This window comes from Cebidichthys violaceus, unplaced genomic scaffold (assembly GCF_023349555.1).
Source record: "Cebidichthys violaceus isolate CVI_PGR_0920_01 unplaced genomic scaffold, fCebVio1.0.p SCAF_26, whole genome shotgun sequence".
Lineage (NCBI taxonomy): Eukaryota > Metazoa > Chordata > Actinopteri > Perciformes > Stichaeidae > Cebidichthys > Cebidichthys violaceus.
This window is the reverse complement of record NW_027176439.1, coordinates 3304341-3326201: the sequence shown is the minus strand read 5'-3', so window position 1 is coordinate 3326201 and position 21861 is coordinate 3304341. Positions and strand designations below refer to the sequence as shown.

The 21861-nt window shown below is 43.4% G+C and overlaps 1 protein-coding gene across 1 annotated transcript in view; it reads left to right on the top strand.

Annotated features, from left to right (window-relative positions):
* srrm4 (serine/arginine repetitive matrix 4) overlaps window positions 1–21861 on the top strand; it is a 62092-nt gene that overhangs the window by 18925 nt on the left and 21306 nt on the right. Inside the window, exon 2 of the mRNA XM_068720910.1 lies at window positions 20914–21048. Coding sequence (XP_068577011.1) covers window positions 20914–21048 — 135 coding nt within the window. The remainder of the gene's footprint in view (window positions 1–20913; window positions 21049–21861) is intronic.

Below are 21861 nucleotides of genomic sequence, written 5' to 3'. Positions count from 1 at the left end.
GTCGGCCTATCAAGCGATGATTTGCGTAAACAAATAGATCCTGACTGGTGGCATAATCCCTCTCATGATGGCCAAAGGGCAAACTTAATGCACTGAGATATCAACGTCAAAGTCAAAGAGCAGAATAGTCTATTTGGGATTTTCTGCACATTGGCCTCGTTATTCAACCTGATGAAAAATGCTTTTGAAATGCAGCGCTTTTAAACTACAGGTTTTGCACATTAATCAAAACCACTGTGTTTGTGTGTGTGTGTGTGTGTGTGAGAGAGTGTGTGAATGTGTGTGTGTGTGTGTTGATAAGGAAATATTTCTTTTAAACTCATTCTGCATGATCAGTATCCAGCAGCCGACGTGTATTCAGGTGCGGTAGTGCGTCTGAACGCTTCGGACGTAGAGACGTCGGCGAGGAAGAGAGCGTCGGCTTGTTGACTCTCCTCTCCTCCTCTACAAGGAAACCTCTCAGCGCCTCGAGTGATTGACATGTTTACTCCTGAAGTCCTCCGCCGTCCCTTCCCTCCATCTGCCGCTGCCCGTAACGACACCTCATCCTGCTGAGAATGGCCCGAGAGAGGCGGGAGATTAAGGGGCCAATATGGTATTGGAAAGCGGGAATAATCTCACAGGCGCCCTATCTTTCCTCATAAACTCTGAGGTGAGAGAACAGTCTGCCGCACTCATTGACTGACAGCTCCCAAGGTTAGGGTGCGTCAGTTTTTGAGGAGTCGGGTTTAAAAGCCAGTTAGCGACGTAGCGTCTTACCCCTCGGGTCATCGTTGCGGCTGACCGCCTGGGCTATCGGCTCTAATCCGGGCCTAAAGCCTCGTTGCCCAGCTCACAGGACCAATATCGCTCTGGGACGTGAGGTGGATTTGCAATAAAATAGAAATAAAGAGTTATGGTGATTTTAAATCTGTTTCAAATCTACCACTTATGTCATTCGTAAAGTTAGAGTTTGAGGGCAAATTTGCTTTATGTTGATGCTGGTGGAGCAGGTGTATTGATAAAGTATAACGCTTTTTACTCACAAAGGTTTTATTGTACTAGATTCTGCAGTGTGGTAATGGATTACATCAAAACGTTATAAAGCACAGATAAAAGAACCAATAACGTCATCGATACTCTGGCCTTTAATAATAATATAGCTCCAGTACCCGACCTTAAAGGTAAGGGAAAGATCATCTTAGCTAAAGATTCATAAAGTCAACAGCAGCTTGAAGCACGGAACAGAGCTTCTTTACTTTTATTGACATTTAACTGAGACCACAATCTTTTTTTTCAAGTGCTGTTCAACCTAACCAGCGCTCTCCAGACCCACCACCGTCCTTCGACTTCTGAAGAGCATAACATTTCTTTAACTGCAAAAAAAACAAAAAAAAAAAAAATGTCGCCAAAGAGCATAATCCTGGCTTCACCTCAAAGCGCTCACAGACGAGGTTATCTGTTCTCACTGTCAATGAAAAAGGGGAGACAGAGGTGGAAAACGTTCTTAACTATGCACTCGGATCGCTGTTGCTGTCTGCCACAGCCTGATCTCTTGAATGTCATGTAGGTGAGAAACCTCAGCATCTGTAATTGCAATAATGGATTAGAGAAGCCTTTGTTAACACAGCAAGATATCTGATGGATAAACCGGATTTCTTGGCAATGAATTCAACTGGGTTTGTAACGTTTTGTTTTTTTACAAGAGCGCACGATCATCACCTGGACTGTGAAAGGATGTGACAGCGGTACGGCGGCGAGGTGATGGGAAAGCTCATTAGAGCAGCACATCCCTCTACCCACAATAATTACATCTACAATTAAAACTGACACTGAAGAAGAAATCGGTGTCTTACAGAAGTCTAAATAAGTCCGTTTCCGCAGCAAAAACAATGGATTTTCACCCAAGGAAAAACTGAGCTCTCTCATTATGTGAGTCGAATAATAGTCCTCCAAAAAAATAACACACAACAAAACACTAAATACATAAAATATACTAGTCTTTGGTTCAAAATATGGTCATGTGAAGGGTATAAATCTTGATTAATGACATATTTTGGTCCGTATTAACAATTTTCCAAAATGAATGCGCATTATAAAGAATAAATAACAATAAGGCATTACATTAAATGAAAAAGTTGAAGACATAAGGCTTAACAGCCTATTTACCCAGCATGCAACTCGCACACTACTTAGTAGTTCCCGATACAGGACCGGTTGTATGTTTAAACACGCACTTTTTAAGTCACAGAGTCACAGAGTCACAACTTGCATATTTAGATGTGTGTAGTCAAGGACACCGAGGTTGACAGGGTTGGTTATTAATGGCATAAAACAGTAGCAGCAGTCCCGTGTGAATACGGCTTATGTCCCTTTTCATCACAGCCTCTTCTATTTCTCTTCCGCTCCGAACGCCGCAAGATCAGACTCACCTTCTGTGAAACTCTGTCTCCTCGCGTTCCCCTGAGAACAGAGAGTGGACTCCCCACTCCTGAGTCACTTTTACTTCGCCCTTCCTCCGCTGTTATTTACTCTGTGGAGAATATGCTTATGGGATTTCAGTGACAAAAAGGGCGAGATTCAAGTTTACATCCATCGGCACGCTTTCTCAGGCGCCGCTGCCGCTCATGTTCAACTCATAGAACGGCCGCGTTTGCCGGCAAAGTGACAACAACAACAACAACAACAATAAAACGCGCTGTCAAGACGCTGCAGACGTTGAAAAGCGGCGGACAGGCTTTGCGCCAGACGCCACATACGTGCCTTGAGGGATTATTTTTGAACATATCTTATTTCCCAATATGTCCCGCGAAGTGGAAAACCATATGAAATATGCAATTTTTGATATTATGCCTGTTTACCTATGTTATGAAGCGGTGATGCTTTTCAGGGAGCTCTCAAAATAGATCAGGATTCAATATGCTCAGTGTGCCTACACACTGCATGTACTGTTGCCATGACGTTTTCACCTGTATGATTGCAGTAGAAATAGAAAAATATATATGCACTTTAGCTATTTGGTCATGATAAAGGAAGACACAAATCGTCATCATATTAATATTACGTCTTTGTAGTGTCGAGTGTTCCTTCGTTTCCCAGAATGAACTTCTGCAGCTTAAAGAGAACGTAACGCTAACAAGCACGAGCTAACACGCTTGTGAATGCTAACGTAATCATGACTAGCCTTCACACGACAACCCCCCGTCTCCAGTCTTTATGCTAAGCTAGGCTAACCGGCTGCAGCTTCACATTTAAAAAGGAGTGATATCAATTTAGTCATTTAACTGTCGAAAACGAAAGACGCATGTTGAGACAACAAAATGTGAAACTATTCTTCTATCAGCGGCTTCTGTCTTTTGAATAATCTACACTTGGCCAGATGTAAAAAAAAAAAAAAAAATCAGAGTTTCTCTGATAGTGTTTAATATAACTTTTGTGAAATGAAGCATTAATCTTCAAGGGAAAAGAGCAGAGGCATAAGTTCATGCAGAAGGCCAAAATCTGAGAATATGTTGAGAAATGTTAGTGTTCAAGGATAGATGTATTATCCGACTGATTTGTATGCACTGAACCTTCCCACAGTGGGCGGAGTTTGTTCTATAAGCATTAGTTGTAATAGACAGACAGCTGTGACTCCTAAAAACAACACTCATTTAAGTTCTATACAAACTACAGGCGACAATACAAGACCATATGTGCATGTCACTGTACAGTTAATACCTCATTATATCTACATTAACACAGTAAAATATGTGCAGCCTCACTGCGCTGCATGGTGAATCCTTTTAAACACCACCTTTGACTTAAAGGGGGATTATCCTTTAATAAGGTTTAAGCCAAATATAAGAAGACTCTTTAATTAAGCAAAGCATTTTAAAGCCATGAGGCTGTGATGCTTCTCAATTAAATGCCATTAGAGTTTTATGTTTGTCACGTCAGCCTCCACCCTGGAGTGAAGAGAGAATAAAGACTCGGCTGCTCGCACGTTTACGCGAATGGACCAAAAAAAAAAATGACATTAGACGTCTTTTACTGTTTTTATTTATAGTGCGACGAACAGGCGGAAGGGAAGAAAATGGTTGTAGAAAATAAATGTAATTATTTAATTATTAAACAAAAGTTGCAGCTACAACAGCCATAAAATAAGTGGTCGACAGCATGTAAATAAATGAAATAATAATCATGATGTAAAAATTGTATTTGGAGCGTAAATATGAAGTAGAATTAAGTTTGTTTGAAGATGAATGCGTTCTTAAAATCCATTCAAACAGCTGTGAATAGGCATGAGGGAGCCTTTGTGACTTTGTATTTACTGGCATTGTTTCCTCTTGAGGAGCAGAGGTTCCACAGCTAAATAAATCCCCTCAGGACCTTGACACCGTTTGTCTTCCCACACATTAAAGATAATGGAATAATTCACTTGCCCTTGAGCCCCTCGCCGTGCATCCATACAGAACTTCTTATTGGGTCGCCAGCAAATTGAATGAACCTCCTTTCCATAAAAAGGTAATGGACTCCCTCCGATGGCCCTCTAAATAACACGGACGGTAGGGGAGGCGAGATGAACCAATTTATTATCCGACGTTGAGGAAGGTGCGTGCAGAGGGGAAGGTCACTCTCTCATTGATCACCGATTCCCCCCCGAAGGGAAATGATAATTATGTGTACCAACATGGGCCGAGGTCACCTCCAGCCATCACCGGGACGGGTTACAAATCCTCCGGGGACGAAGTAGGGCCCAGCTGTGGAACATTATTGTCTTTAGCATAGATTAAAAGCGCCGTGAGTCATTGTTTGATTTTATGGTGATACAGACTTGGGTTTTATGAACAGTGTGACACTCAGGATTTATTGCGCTGACTTGTTTTTCAAAGTTGTTTGATAGCGTGTTCGTGCCAAAAAAAGAAGTCTGCGTTAAGAGATGCGTAGTTAAAGAATTTAATTCAGTTTAAAAAGGATTTCTTATTTACAAAAAGAAAAGAATATTTTCCATGTTTAAAATTGTGATCTTATTCATGTTGCGCAAGGACAAGATTTCAAATGTTCAGTATGTCATGGAGGACCTGCAGTAAACATGCTTGTTATGCAAAACCCGTCTCACCGACCTAAATCAATCAATCAATCAATTAATTTAGAGGATAGGAAGTAAACATTTCCATCTGGCATCTACCTGTGGTGGTACAGTTAAAGGAGGAAAAAAAAAACAAACCTCAACTTTTCATTGAAAATGCGGCATACTTGTGGTTTCCTCGAGTACTCAATGAATCTTTATGGCCTATAAATGGTCCAAAAAATATAAAGAAGGGTCCATCGCTTTCTCCTAGACCTCAGCTGATGTTAACAAACGTCTTGTTTTGTCCGACCAAACAGTCCAAACCCAAAGATAAACAGATTACTATCGCATAAGATGAAGAAAAACAGCATATCTCCACAATTGAGAAGCTGAAAGCTGCAGAAAAGTTACCTGAACAATGAATAGATAATCTGAAGAATCGCAGATTAATTTAGCGACTAGTCATTTCAGCTTTAATTGAAAAAAAAAAACTAAAACATTTACTTCTTGCTCACCCGATATCTGGCCAAAGTTAAGGTCCAGGTTAATTCTGTCATCGCTTATAGTCGTTCATGCAGGTGGTTAAATGATCCAAAAAAAAAAAAAAGACAAAATGAAACTTTGATTTTCTAGAGAGTGCCTCTCTCAAAGAGAAGTGAAAGGTGAACGCCCCTGTAGCTGATGTTATTCAATGTAGGGGTAGGGTGTGCATGTATCATACAAAGACTGCTGGACCACCATGCCACCTCTGATCATAGTCTAAGGTGGAGGCTGCTCTACTCATCTTTTACAGGCTGACAGTGTTTCTGTCTCACAATCAGATCAAGTCGAGCAGACAGCCAGCAGCACCCACACTGATTAGCTTGGAGGAGGAGAGGAGGGTGAGAGGAGGGTGAGAGGAGGGTGAGAGGAGGGTGAGAGGAAGTCGACGGGGGTCTTGATTGCTCTCTGTACTCGTCGGTTTTTTTAAGATGATTATTTTAGATGGTGCATAGCTAATGTAAAGTCTTGTCGAGAGCCAACAGTGACGTGCCGCGCTTGTAGCTGACACCTGGACACACTCCGATACGCACACACACACACACACACACACACATGCACGGTCATGTAGAGCGGGCAGCACGGCAATGCTTCTTCTATAAGCGCCTGTCAGCACCGGATCACTCCCTCGGTGGTTGTCGTGTGTGTGTGTGTGTGTGTGTGTGTGTGTGTGTGTGTGTGTGTGATGCTGTGAGATTACTGCGACAGACGCCATTTAAAACGGTTTCTCTACAGATACTGGAGGGAGATCTGAGTGGAGATATACGACCGAGATGCTGGAACCACTCGAACAGATTTGTTCTTTTAAGTGGCTTTTACGAGTAATTTAGACGAACTTGCCGCATTCAGCAATTTTATCGCTTTCGGAATTTTCTCTCGGCAACAAACTCAATTTACGAGCGGTCCAGACCCGTCGTATTGGACTCATGTGCTTTTTTTACTCATAGCATGTATATTTCATTATTATACTGACATCATCCTTTGTTTGACTCTGCAATTCAAATCATATCAGGCTAATATAAGAAGAGTTTTTCATTCAAATTGGCTAATGATGCTATTGCGTACCGCTACAATATCAATATGAACATCTCAAAGCTTTTCATATCGAACCGTTTCTTTACTTCAGTGACAGTGTGACCTTCAGGTAACACAGCATTTTTTTTCCCCATTCTTTGTCTGTAGCACTTAATTACTCTGCTGACACTGTTAAATGTATAGACTTTCCTCTACGGATCTCTGAAAGCAGGGATTGAACACACATGGGGCAGGGGCACCTGGCCTAATACAGAATTATTGGGGCGTTAAATAGGGTAATTACAAATGTACGATTCGTATTCATCGTGTTTACGCTCGTCATTACCACCGTTATCCGAAGTTAGGAGCGTTTGCTGGAATCTGACGAGGCTCGAAGTAAGAGAAAGTTAAGAAAACATGTTCAATGTGAGAGACAAAGAAGGCAGTCGAGTGAACAGAGAGGAAGAACAGGAAAGATGGAGCGAGAGAGATTACGCTGAGGATGTGACACCCGTGGCCCGTGTAACAGCCCACCGGGTGCAGCAGCAGAACGTGGGAGGGAGGTCCTGACTTTGATCCACCAGAGACAGCGGGGTGTCTGCGGTGGACTCCGAGACTCCGCTTCCTGGACCGGATTCAAATAGTCAGAGGCAGAAGGTCAAAGCGGCACACAGGAACGAAGAACGAACGAGCCTGGAGGTCCGATGCAAAGCGTACGAAGACAGCGGGGAGTTAGTTGGCGGACGATTGCACATGACGCCATTCCACTTATTAGGCCCATTTATAGCACGGGGGTTGGGGGGGGGCGGGTAGGTCTGCTGGATCGGTTGGATGCTGCGCCTCCGTCTGTCCGCGCGGCACACCTGGTAGGAGGCCGAGACGGAGCGGCGATGAGAAACACGAGGAAGGAGGGCGGGGACGGTTTACCTGTTCACGTCTCAACGCCAAAAAAGCAGCAGGACAAGACAGAGTGCATACTGCGCAAACTGTAATGAGCTCAGGTGAGGGGGAAAAAGGACAGATGTCGGGTAATTCAAGCTAGTTCTGGTCATTAAAAAAAAATGATTTTATGATTCTATTTATGTCTCAGCTTCAGTGTTAATCTCAGCTATGGTGCCTTTGGGTTTTAATGCTTTTTTTTTTTTTTCTTTTATAAGAAAAATGTTGCGTTGACTTCTATGTCTCCAGCTCAGGCAGGCAGCTCAATTTTAGGTACAATTTGGAATAAATTGAATTCCGTGAATCCAATCATCGGCCTCACTGTTAGCCATTTTCTGTCCGAGACTTAATTCATCCCACACATGCCCATTAACATGTACGGGATGGTGTAGACATGTCGTTAAAAACGTATTGTTATCCAGGAATCCAGATGTTACTTGTGACATTATCTCAAGCCTCGCGCCCTCCCTGACTGATCGCACACTGCTCCTATGAGGGCGCATCAATCAACTTTATTCTAAATTCTGGTCCACTTTCTCTTCTACTGACATGGATTATCTAATGACGGAGCGGATACTGTGAAACCATTCTCACAAGAGGGCCTTCGTGAATAATTCACATGGCTCCTTTGCATAGGAGAGGGCGTCGCAGCCGAGCATGAGGTAGAAAAAGAAGGCAGAGAGAGATGGGAAGTCGGAAGTAAGGGAACACGTTTGTCAATCCTGAACCCGTTCTCTAATTACCAGCGTATATCTGGATCTTGTCAGGAGTTCCCTTAGTCTCTCTCCTGCACCGAGGTGTCGACTGGCCCATTGGGTTTCATTCCGCCTGTCATGGCGGGCTGCAAACCTGATGTGTTTACTGACTCAAATTAGTGTGGAACACCGGCAGCTCATTAAGGCGGCGGGGGGAGATTGAAATACCAAAGTGTACAGTTGGGTCCCAATCTGTTTCCTCCATCGAGGTGTGTACATCCAGACAGGTGTGCGGAGAAACCGTTCATTTAATGCCGTGAATTATTCCCATGGAGCAACTACGGGGAAACGTGACGGTCGGATAATTGGAGGCAGAAATGGGAAAACGCATCTCAGAAGGTCCTTAACGCACGGAGCAATGGCTGCTGGTCCGTCAAAGCCGATTCTAAATTATCTTCAGTGTCATGGAAACAGTTATTTACGCTCTTCTTTGCCGTCGCGGGTAAATATTACTTGTTTAATTGGCTGATTGAGTTTCAGCAAGATGACAGTTTTATTTTTCAGTCTGTCCTCCCAATTAATTGGTGTTTGTTTAGCTCCTCGGGGGGGAAAAAAAACAGTTTCTTCACACAGGCCCAAAAACATGCAAATGAAATGGACCCATCTTTCATCTGCTGTTTGAGGGAGCAAATTCAACTTGAATTTACTCCCTTTTCAGCATAGACTTGAAGGCTCATTTCCCTAATCCAACTTTCTTTCTTCTTATGAAGTGCTCGACTCTTTCTTGTCTCCTTCTTTGGTCAAACTCTGCAGAAGCACCCTCTGCCAATCATCCATCCACCTCAGCGGTTTCCTCCCCGGCGGCGCGTCGTTCATCTCCATAGTCGCGCTAATTAAACACGGGGGTGCGCGCCGTGATTACTGCTCGCTGCACTCCACATACATTAGCCACATTAGCATCTGCGGAAGCCTCTTCAGTAATCTCCTTCACACAGGAAGAAGTGCAACGAGGAAGTGCGCCTCGCAAGCTGCTAATTAGACCCAACTATGGCCGCTTCCCTCCCTCCGCCTCCACACAAAGAACCCTCTAATCACTTCTCCAACTCGATTTGGAAGCAAGTAATTGATGCCCACGTAAGGTTTATGACGCGTGAAAGAGGAGGAACACTTCCAGTTTAGATGTTAACAATCTGGGCCAAGAGGACCATGTGACGAGTTATTCTTCTAAATGCTCCTGAAACGGCGTCGTTGGTTTGCAGTGATTGTGACAGTGATGATGATGATGATGGCGGCGTGATGATGATGATGGCGCCACAGCGATGGCGTTCACGAGGTTTCGGGCTAATCAAGAGTCAGCCGACCTTTCTTCCTGCTGCTGAATGCTCCGTTGGCCTTGGATCCGCTCTCCACATTGCAATTAACTTTTTTCGCCTAACATGTTGCTCCTCAAGCCAAAGCGGCTTGCAACAGGATTGCAATGTAAAGCCGCAGCAGCAGCAGCAGCAGCAGCAGCAGCAGCAGCAGCCACAGGGATCGACGCCGTCTTTGTCAGAGCCCCCGGGGGCTTCAGCCCCCCCAGAACTCCGACGTGAGCTCGCTCTGGCACAAATATTACCTCGCAGACGTCACCCGACGCATCTGCGTGACCACATCTGAACATGTCGCCGTTCGGTAAGACGCTATTCAAACTCCTCGACATTTTCCCTCCTACTCGGCCTCCCCTCCTCTAAGCCTGAAGCGGCTCCTGTAATGAACCGCAGCACTTACAGCTCTCGTGAATCTGAGCGCTGGCACTGTGATTGGATTTGATTTGAACTCTACAGAGGGAAGGCAAATAGAAGGAGCTGCCAATGGAAATCCAGCAGGTTTACCCTAGTCAAACGAAGGCTTCGGGCTATGATTCACCGACTAAATCAAATTAATTCATTTTCCAAAAAGGGTTCATCCTCCAGTCGATGTTACAGTTTTAAATCTGGAGAGGAACATCTATTTCCTCAATTTTGTATTTTTAATGAGATGTTCTGACTCCAGTAATAAAGCTCACAGACGGCGTTGGGGATAGAGTGGTTAGATTTCACTGTCATGAAATTTACTTTTTGCAACTCATGTAAGTTATTACTTCATCATATTTTTCTTCCTCAAATGAAGGCCTCATTCTTTCATGCACAATATCGTAGGAAATGATTAGCGGGAAAGAACCCTCCAGGCTATCTATTCAAAGCGAAAAACACATAGTGAGGAGGTTCTGTCACTGTTGACGCAGAAGATTGTTGAACAACAAGGTTGTAAAGGTATGTCCAGAATCCTCAAAGACTCGTCTCGTGGTCTCCCCAAAAATCAACGATTCGGTTTGCAGTAGTGGTGGAAATATTTGGTTATAAAACAGAATGGACCATTCCATTCTGGCTAAATGGGGGTGCTGAATGACTGACTTAACCTAGAATCGCTTGGTTTCTTCTAATCAATCACGCTTTCTAGCCTATTTTGGTATAAATATCAGCTTATAAATAAAACCGTTAAGAAAAAGAATTCATGAACGATTCTCTACAAAATCACGAGTCAGCGTAACGCCTCATTATAGAAATCTCCGTGTCAAAGTTGATAACGGGTGTAATTGTGATCGCCAGGTGAACTTTGATGTTCAAAGAAGATTGCATGTACAGAATATATCTCTACGTTGGCCGCCTGTTGGAATAGATTTTAAGAATGTAATGATCACCATGACTATATTCTATTTCTAGCTCCATACGAAGTGCAGCCTAGATCCTCTTTTAGGTCTCTAAGTCTATAAATGCTCGCAATTTCATCTGTCATATCGCACCTTAATTAAATTTGAATTCGTTGCATTTTATTGCACTTTGCACCGGTTGGTTTAATATCTCTTGTGAAGCACTCGCTTTCGAAATACGCTGTATAGATAATGTTATTATTATTATGTTTGCGCCACCACCACGTTATAAGAGAGCCTTTCTGGAAATACTTTGAGAAAAGTGGCAGTTGGTAAAAAACCTCCCAGCTTTTTATTTACTAATTTTTTTTGGCAGGGAAGTGGAAGCTCTGTGACACTGTAATAAATTAGAGGCACAAACTGGGGCGAGTCTGCCTTATAAAATGTAGAAATGATATTTTCTGACATACTGTGTTGCTTCATTACATCTGGAAAATAATCAAGCAGTGATTTCTGATATTCTCCTTGTAAAATTGAACTAGGCTTTTAATTGCTCATTAAAACAATTGACGAGCGGCCATGTTAGACCTGAGCGCTGACTCACAGTGTTTTGACCAAAGAGCTTCACTCGGTCTCTGTTTACCGATTCGACCTCACGATAACGGGGACGTAACTTCACCGTCAGTCCAGTTTGAGTCGTAGTATAGTAGCGTCCAGGTAATTAGCATTGTGAATACGCCTCTGTGCGGTAAGTGGTCGCGGGTGTGATTGGAGGTCACGGAGGCGCTCGCGCGTTATTACGCGTTGACATTTGGTCGCAGCTTCACACAGTTTTTCTTTCCGGTTAGAAGCGGGCCAGTCGCCGAGATTGTCACGAGCTTTAATGACCGCTTCAGGCAAATAAATCCACAGAGGTCCTGACCAGCCCCGCTCACAGCGGCATTATAAGTGTGCATACGTAATTTCTTTTATGATTTCTGACATGTACAGAGCTCCCCGTGTGACCTTTCGCTCGGTGCTGGAGCTCTCGGGTAAACACTTCTCGGAGCCCGGAGGCGGCGTCCTGAGCCGATCGACTCATTTGTGCTGTTCTGGAAGTGATTGCTGCCGAGTGGAGACTGCTTTAATTTGATTGATGTGTGGTTCGCCAAGCGGCGGACTTGGTTGTAATTACTCTTTGTGCTCTCCGTGATAAGGAAATTAATCAAGCCATTATGTTGCTCCCATTTTATCATCGGGACACAATAATTGAATAAACCAACCTCGCTTGTCGTTAAAGTCACTCGCGGCGTTCTCACCCGCTGGAAGGGTAAAAGGGCTCGCTGCTGCTGATTGGCTGACAGCGAGGCGAGGATGTATTTAATATTCAAAATACTGTGTAGTTCCTCTGATTGAAATAATCAGGGCCAGTTGTTCTCCACGTGTAATCACAAAGCCACATTATCATCCATACACAGGATGTACAATCAATTAATCCACTTTGTTTTCAACAAATTACACTTAGTTCATTGACAGAGGTGTAACAAGTACTCACATCACTTAGGGAAAGTACCACAGTGGGGAAAATAGTCTATTACGGGTAAAAGCCTGGCATTTTAAAATCCTGCTTTCAGTGAAAAACAAAAGTAGAAGCACTCTTGCCTGACATATTAGTATGAAATTAATAGTTCATACTGATGCATCAGTGTGAAAGCAGTATTTTACTAGCTTGTTGAGGTGAAGCTCGTTTTAACTACTTCATCTATAACCAGTGCTTGAAGTGCCGGTAGCCTCTTATTCACATGTTGGTGCATTCTGAATTCCTAGACACTAGGAGATGAATTGAGGAGAAAATGAGAAGGTTTTTTTTAACCATTTTTGGACCATTATTATTATTAACAACAGACAAAACTTACTATAGTTCAATGTATTTTTATTTTTTTAATTTACAGATTCCACAGCCTTCATCTGAATATTTCATTCTTCTGGAGATGTTTGCCCCATAAAATCACACTCTGCATATCAAAAGAGCGAATCCAGAAAACGTTTCATTAAACTTCACTACATTCGCACTCATAAAAAAAAAAAAAAGCTATGACAAACAATCCAAGAACTATTTAACAAAAAGAACGTGAGCATTGTTTACATACATTACAGCAGCCTCGTTTAAAGTTCTCTACACACGTTTGCATTGTATTTCTGGGACTTTTCTGTAATCTTTTGATTTTTTTGAAAACATTTGAACATGTTGGAAACTAAAAACACATTTTTTAAGCTTATGTGTGTTTGTGTAAAATCTTAAATAATAGCGGCTATACAAATAAAGGAATATTGATCATTATTTGCCTCTGAAATTATGTGGCGTAAAAGCATAAAATACCATCAAATAGAATTAAAGTTCAAATTGTACTTGAGTAAATGTTGTCTACCTCCGTTGCTCTTTGGAGCAATGTGTGAAGACAAATTGTTGAAGGGAATTTGATTTATAGAGAATTCACTTATAGATAAATCATGAACCTTGAAATTAAAATGGAGAACAAAAACCCATTCCCAGCGTTACATAATTACAGCCTAATGTACTGTCAAAGCTTAATGCTGAAGTTGGATGTTACATTTGGAACGAACTAGCGAAGACAGGAAATTGCCTGGAGCCACTGATACCTCCTAACGGGGGCTGAACAGCCATTAAATCTTTGATGTTCACTCCTATCATTCTGCCTTCCCATCATGCATTGTAAGGAAGACGAGGCGGCCAATTTGGGGCTGATCTCAGCCGCCCAAAAGGATTTGCATCCATCCTTGCAATTTAATCTAGCAGGAGAAATGACACACACACACACACACACAAAAAAAAAAATCTATTACCCATTTTGCGTACGATTGGGAGAAAAATGTCCTCCGCTGGGGAGGGAACTCATGAGGTCTTTTACCCATAAGAAAAGAAACAACACTGCTACATGAACAAACTTGTTCCAGGGGACCTGACAACCCCCAGAACGGTTGTCACAAGAGCCGCTACGCAAACTGGATTCATTTCATGGCAACATAAGTGTTCATTAGTCAGATATCTTAGATTGCACTCCTAAACATGCCAGCTCATGCAGACGGCCATTTCATTTTAGCACAGTTTTGACGGCGGCCTCGCTAATCAAGTGGCTGGATGTTTTTCGCTCGCGTGCCTAATTGATTGGGGCCGCTTGATTGCACGCCCGTGTGTTTGTGTGCGCCTTCGCCTGAACGATTGCCTCAAAATAGTCCTAACGTTGAATCGATAACGCGTCTCTCAAAAGTATCCGCCTCACATTGGAAACTTTGAACAGGTTTGTGAGTTAGCCTCGTGAGGGAAGTGTCTCATCCACTTTGTGTGGATTTAATTGCTCGCTTGTGTCCTTTGGGTGGTGATAAAGTTATTCTTGACTGGAGTCTGAAACTGGGATAAACATTCTGGGTGTAAATTAAAGCAAAGTGTCCTGGGACCACCCTGTTTGGGTTTTAATTGTGGTAGTAGATCATCTTTTTCCCTGGTAATTATCTCAACTATCATCACTCCTATAATAACGATAATCAATTGTTCCTGGTGGCTCTGACAGGGGTAATGAAAAGTTTATTAGCCTCAAGAGTGGCGGGGGAACTCTTAAATCATGTGGAAATGGGGAGAGAAAAAATAAAAATAAAAGCACCCGAGTTTTCACACTCTACTTTCACTCACACGAACGTCTCCTGAGAGGAGGAGGGTCATGCAAGTCCTTCCTCGGTCTCCATTATCAGCTCTGGTGGCCTTGACGTGTTTACAAGCTTGTAAGTTAGAACAGAGCTCCTTAAGTGCTAATTTGCACAATTTGGCAACCCTCCACTTTGAATAATCAGGATGTTTGGGTTGTTAGACTGAGGGCCACTCCACTATCAAGACAAATGACACTCTGAGGAAATCTTTTTATTTTCCACTCGACTTCATGTAGAAGTAAAGTTTCTCTCCAAGAGTTCTGCCATTAATGTCAGCCGTTATTAAGCGATTACTAGCTTGAAAGTAGACGACATTTGATTCGTATTTTCGACACAACGTCTTAATTGAGTTTGAGAATCTTAGAAAGAAAATTTTTAATTTCCTTTGGCTCCTCCACACTTCTTCTTGGGACTTCTTAAAGTGACGTATCGTCCATCGATCGCCCGATGTTGTTGTCCTGTTGTTGCTGGAGGGTTAGCTGTATTGATCCTTCCATGTATAACCCCGAACTTGTTTGCCACAGTTTGTTATTCACCTGCTCTATTAGGTCTTCTCTGCAATCAGCAGGCATGTGGGGATGGCATGGCAACCAAAAAGACACACGGTCGACCAATATGGATTTTTGAGGGGCTGGAATATTTGTTTTTTTGTTTTTTAAATGAAAGTCCTTTAGAATAAGCAGATTCAAATGTTTCTCACTCTGAGTGGGCGTCTTCATTTGAAAACCCCCCGGAAAAGAAGGCGGATTAAGTCGACCTTCTAAGAGTATGAGGATAATCCAGTGCACAGTCGTGTCCAAACAAAAAGAAGTGAACTAAATCGACCCGAGAAGCAAAGTGAGGGTACACTGATTTACGCCGAGAGAGCAAAACAAAACCAAAGCAAAAAACAAAAGTGCATTTCTCTGTTTGTGCTTTCGGGAACAGATGAGATCACAGCAAATGTACAAATGCCCCTCCAGTGTCACTTAACTCTATCTTGTAAGATCTCTCTCTCTCTCTCTCCGTCACAGCGGTGTATCTATAGACGCCAGGTTTAGAGGGGAAAGTGCTGTGTCTTTTGTTGTGTCGTCGTAGATCTTCCAGAGTCTGCGCCGCACGCGCTCAAACGCCCCACAAGGCCTCCTGAAGCAAAGCGTCAGGTAGCTTTTCTTCCACGGCTTCGGAATAAGCACACGGTTTGAAAAAGCCGATGAAAACCATGTTTTGCAGACTGTAATTGAGGCAGCTGAGAATGCAATCTGCGTTAATCGCTTGTGTGATTTTTTTTTTTTTTTTCTGACACGTTTTTAATGCAAACACCGGAGCTGTGTTGCGGCGTTTTGCTGGTTAGTTTAATGGCCGCCTGGCGTGCTTCTTGCACACCTGTACGATGTCAGCCGATGTTGTGAGTATCGAGCCCATCCGACAGCGAGCCAGCGTTGTGTAAAGCAGCTGGCAGATTACAGAGCGGCTCCTGGCAGATATTGTAGCAGTTTATCTCAATTTAACATCATAAATGGGGCGTGGATAACGAAACTGTACACAAACTACGGGGTGTGCTCCTGTGGCTCTGGGTGAATATATCGGCGCAGAGATGGAAGCTCAACTGACAAGCAGATGGTTAGATTGGACAAAAATGAAAAGGTTAGATATCTTCTGCTTTTCACTTTTTGCCGTTTAATGTATTGATTTTCTGTGGATTAACTAGAGCTGAAGCGTAGTGGTCGATCAATCCATTAAACTCATTTGCAATCACACATATGTGGCATTAAGAAATGTTCTTTTCCGAATATTAAGGAATCTAAAGCATTAATATAATGTGTGTGGTTTAGACAACTTCAGCACACACTTACGTAAGATTTGGGAAAGATTGAGCCTCGGTTAAATACTGAAGAAGTCAGCGGTGACTTGAAGCACGACACATCAATTAAATACGTCACCTGAACCGCTAATTCATACTCACCTCAAAGGATAAGTCCTGTGTTAAAAAAGGGTCATAAAATATACACTTTTACTTTGGTTTAAAAGTATAAATAATTTCCTAAAGCACTTTCTACGACACCCATGTCTATAATACGTTATAAACACACTTATTATGTGTGATAATCTGCTTATATAACACTGTATAATTATAGTTATAAGCACTCATAAATATTCATAATGCTTTATAACAATAATCATAACACATTATAAAGCATTGCATGATGACTTAGTATCATTACACTTCAGAATTGATCACTCACTGGTCATTTATTTGCAAGCCCATATCTATAATACATAATAAACATGCTGATAATGCATTATATGACATTATAAAAGGATTGTTATCGATTACAACTATGCACATTTTAATACATTGTGATCCTTGCAAAAGAAAATGAAAAATCATTCCAAACAGAATCAAATAGTGTATTTGTTGAGGACTATTTTTAGCTGTGGATTTGGGAACCTGGACGATATATGTGGGACGGTCTCAAAATGAATGTACGTTGTCAATAAAGGAGCGTGTCACCTTGTCTGTCGTTAACAGTGGAGCTCTATGGCACACATGAATAAGCTATACCACAGAGAATACAGAAACTTGTAAAAGATAGGTAAAAATCACATCATCACCCTCTTCAAGCTCCCGCCGTCTCCCTGTTTTGCAGTGCGTCTCTGTGCGCCATCTGTCCCTGTTTGTTACCCGTCCACCGTGACAGCGAACAGCAGCCGCGTCTGACGGAGCGGAGGAGCGAGACCCTCCCTCTGTGACAAAGACGGAAACAAGAGCTAGTCACAGCGTGGTCGCTCCTCCGAGCCTCCAGTGACAGAATTACTCATCGCCGGGGGAGCGGGGGTGCCGAAGCATGCATGTGCAGTATGACACATATGACGAGAGAAAGAGGTCAAAAAGTCACACAAAGTGGGACAGATTAGTGTCCACGCAGCTTTTCGTCATCGAATGCCCTCGCTTGATCCAGTCCGTATTTGCGTTAATTTCAAGCTTTTTGTGTATGTGTGTGTGTGTGTGTGAGAGAGGAGTGTTGTTTGACAGTTACAAACAGCCCGCGATAAATCCAGGTGCTTATAGCCTGGAAAGTTTGGGCAATAAATTGCAGAGCCGGATGAAGGGAATGTGCATCCGCAATGGCCAAATCGATTTCATTCAGAACTCCTCCACCTCAGCTCATATTAGAGTGACAGCAAATACAGTTAAAGGAGCTTTTTTGGCCACTTTCCACTCCGGCTTCATTCAGGAAAACCGAGCGGAAACGTTTCGGCCTTTTCTGTTCTCCCGTGTCAAGTAAATTGCTTATATTGTTTAGATTTTCGCAGGAGAAGTATACCGCTGGCTGGAATCATCAATATCTTTTTGTCACACTGAAAGTGTTCGACACCCAAAGACCTCTGCGTGTGTAAAGTCTGCTTTACAGCTGAGAATCGACTGTTGTGATGTGGCCCGGTCACATGAGAGAATGAACGATGTTGAATCAAATCAAAGTCCTCCATGATTTCCGCTGAAAGAGTGACACGTTGGCATGATTTCAGATGGTTTCCATGTTTCCCGCTTTGGTCGATTAGGTTGTCAGATAGCTCCTCATCAATGAACATGTACATCTAAATGCAAATACAAAGACGTGGGGGAGGAGGACGTTAAGTCACTGAAAGCAGGCAGCTAGTGTAGCGCCATGGCGATTATTGTTGCTGTATGCAGATGGGAGGTGTGACAAAAATCCCGGCGTGGGGATCGGTCTAGAAAATCATTTTCCTTTTTGAGATGGTCACTGTGTCAAATTAGGTAATCTTTCACTCGTAAAGTCAAGCCGAGAGAGAGAGAGAGAGAAGAGAGAGAGAGAGAGAGAGAGAGAGGGAGGGAGAGAGAGAGAGAGAAGGAGAGAGAGAGAGGAAAGAGAGAGACAGAGAGAGGAGAGAGAGAGAGAGAGAGAGAGAGAGAGAGAGAGGAGACGAGAGAGAGAGAGAGAGGGGAGGAGAGAGAGAGAGGAGAGAGAGAGGAGAGAGAGAGACAGAGAGAGAGAGAGAGAGAGAGAGACAGAGAGAGAGAGAGAGACAGATAGAGAGAGAGAGAGAGGGGGGGGGGAGACAGAGAGAGAGACAGAGAGAGAGAGGAGAGAGAGGAGAGGAGGAGGAGGGAGAGAGAGAGGGAGAGAGGATCGTTCAACCAGGACGTTCGTTATGTTCACACGTGATCAGAAAAGAGGTGCCATGAATCGTCTCCGCTGTTCCACCTGACGGCACCAACGGCACCGTTCACCCTTTTCCCTTCAGTCGTGGTTACGATTGCTCAGGAGAGCGGCGCTCCCGTGATTCAGCCTCAGGGAGCGCGTCGTACACAGGTTTTCAACCTGGCAATAGATATAGAGGTTTCTAGACGTATCCCCCCCCCCCCCCTCATTCCTACTGGTTCACTGACATTTCACTCTGCTACATATATAAAGAAAACAACAACACAAAGTACGATTTCATCAAGATGGTCTGGGTTTCAGACTTCATCTTAGATGGTCAGCCACTGTACAAATAGCTGTGAATCATTTCCCAGTTTGCCACCTGAAGCAGTATAAATCACAATGATCCAGAAAGCAATACGAGCAAAGCTTTTATTTGCAAGTAGGAGAACGTTAGCCAAACCACCAGGATAATGGAAGGTTACTTTCCCTTCAGCCCTTCCCTGATCACACTAATCATCCTACCGGCGGCTGTCTTTATTCTCCCCGATCACCTTTCAGACACTCGGTCATGTCGGAGCGCCCAGTCTGCCGTTTTACATTATTAGTTCCCTGCCGGTGGTGGTGGTGGCAGGGGGAGGGGAGGGCACGCCCTCTTATGCAGAGAAGCACAGGAAGCGAAGTGATGAAGATAGAAAAGCGACGGCTCCTGCCTGCTCGTCGCTGGGGGGGGGGGTGTTGACGGCCTAATCTCCGACTCCGATTATCTTCTCATTACAATCAGACGGGAGCCACTCGAAGAGAGGGAGAATGTGTAATTACGCTCAAATCTCCCATGACTAAAACAGAGGATAATAAGCGGGGCTGGATCTGTGTGCTCACATCTAATCAACCAGTTTATTTAGTCATTCGTCCTGCAGACAAATTTGAGTGCCAATGATGGTTTTTGGCAGGTTCGGGGTGGAAGCGGGTGAATTGATAAACACCTGGCTTATAGCAGCTTTGTGCCGGTAATGGAAGCCAGAGATGATTTGCCTCGATTTTATTATCATATCTGGCCACTAGCTAACAAATACTCAAATCAAATAACTATCTAAAACACACACATTTAAACTCCGAGCTTAAGCTAACCAACTGTCTAAAATCGCCAACGAACCTACAAAGAAGTTTAAAACACACGACTGCCTCTTCATTTGACACCAAAACCATCTATGCTAACAGTACGTTAGTAGTAGTGAGTATCGCAAATATTTGAAACAACTAACTTAATCCGACTCTTACTATGTGTTGTAATTTGTTCCCATCATGCTGCTCAAAGCTACCACAGTGACCGGCTCCCCCTTTGCCCAGTCCTTCTGATAACATGCTAACGGCTAACCGTATTAGCCGTTTAGCTCAATACAATTGTATTCAGGCAATATGAAATGGATATTAAGAGTGGGAATTGTACCTCATTCTACCTAACTCTACCTCTTATGATATATAATTAAAACTACTAATGCCAAGATTTTATTTTTTAATCAAAAAATACAATCATTGATTCTTTAAAAGTTGTGTTTTTATGCAAATCACCACTATAGATGACAATAACAAAGAAAGAAGAGAAAACATTTAGAATAATAGATTTTTGACTGGGACGGTTGAAAAGATAAATGATAATCCAACAACAACACTACTTAATACCCATACGCATTGTTTTTCAGCTGAAAAATGGTTTGGATGTTGAGTTACTCTTAAATATATGTCAACAACTTAAGATGTGCGAGTTTATCAGAAAAAAAATTCAAGGACAACTTCCACTTTTCTGATGACCATGCATCTCCCCTGTCTGCATCTGCTCAGCACGAGATAGAAAACACCATTTCCGCCCCCAAATGTCAGCGCAACTGAAGAATGTAAATAACTACATTTCAATGACACCTCGATTTGATGGTAAATGGCTTGACCTCCAATCTTCCCCAAGAATGTCTGGTGGGGAGAAATGGAGGGGAATAAAACACATATCCAGTAGACCAGAGGGAATAAGGCTAACCAAGCGAAGCTGAATCTCCACCTCGCTGTTGTATGATGGAAGCGTTGACTGTGTGGACAACTAGAAAAAGTTCTCATGAGAAGCCACAAGAGCAAAAACTAACTTCTTCTATCTTTTCTTTTTCTTTTTTAATGCTTGTCTCGCAGCTTCGAGACAATGGCCTGCCAGCCGCTACAGACCGACGAGAGGAAGGCGGCGGAGACCAGGGTGGACACGGCGACGGGAACGGCTGCCTTCAAAGGGAAAGGACGCAAGCACCACAGTCACCGCAGGGCCAGGAGGTGAGTGAGTCCCCAGGCTGTCGAAGAGGCGCGAGGTTTTCTGATCTCAAAACATCTTTCATATCAACCATCCTTTAAAGCTGTAGGATTGTTGATTTGTGCTGAAGCGTTTGTGATGATGAATGGTTTTTAATTTCCTTTTGGGGGTGGGGGGGGTTGGCGTGTGGTTGTTTTTGTAGATTTCGGTGCTGATGATAATAGCATTTTTAACAGTACACCAAACACTCCTTCAGGGCTTGACTCTCCGTGAGAAAAACAGAGTTAATCTCTATATTCTGATGCAGGGGGGGGGGGGGGGGGGGGGGGGGGGGGGGTGGGGTTAAACAGTCTTATCAGGCCGGGCCCAGCGGGAGAAAATACAAACATGTAGTGAGGAATTCCACACGGTTGTCATTCAGATCCTCTCTTTTCACCAGACACCTTGAGTCAAAAGTCTCCTTCACACACTGAGAATAGTTCTCGGGCTTTCGTATTCTGAGGGGGGGAATAGGATTCAGGCAGATATTTTTTTTTTGTTGTTAAACTCAATTAATCTGACACCTTCAAAAGCCTTTTTGCAGTTTCGCAGCAGGGAAGCAGCCGCGATATGTAAAAACACGACTGAAGCCGCATCTGAGGTGCGAGAGAGGATCATAAAACATGAATCACTTCTCTTTGGATGAACTTTACCGCGGCGGCGGGCGGCGGCGGGCGGCGGCGGGGCGGCGCGGGCGGCGGGCGGCGGCTTCTTCTCTTTGTTTTGTTTTTGAATTTGAACAGCGACGTGCCTCGAGAACGCTCCGGCATGCGGGCTTCTGATAATCGTTCTGGATG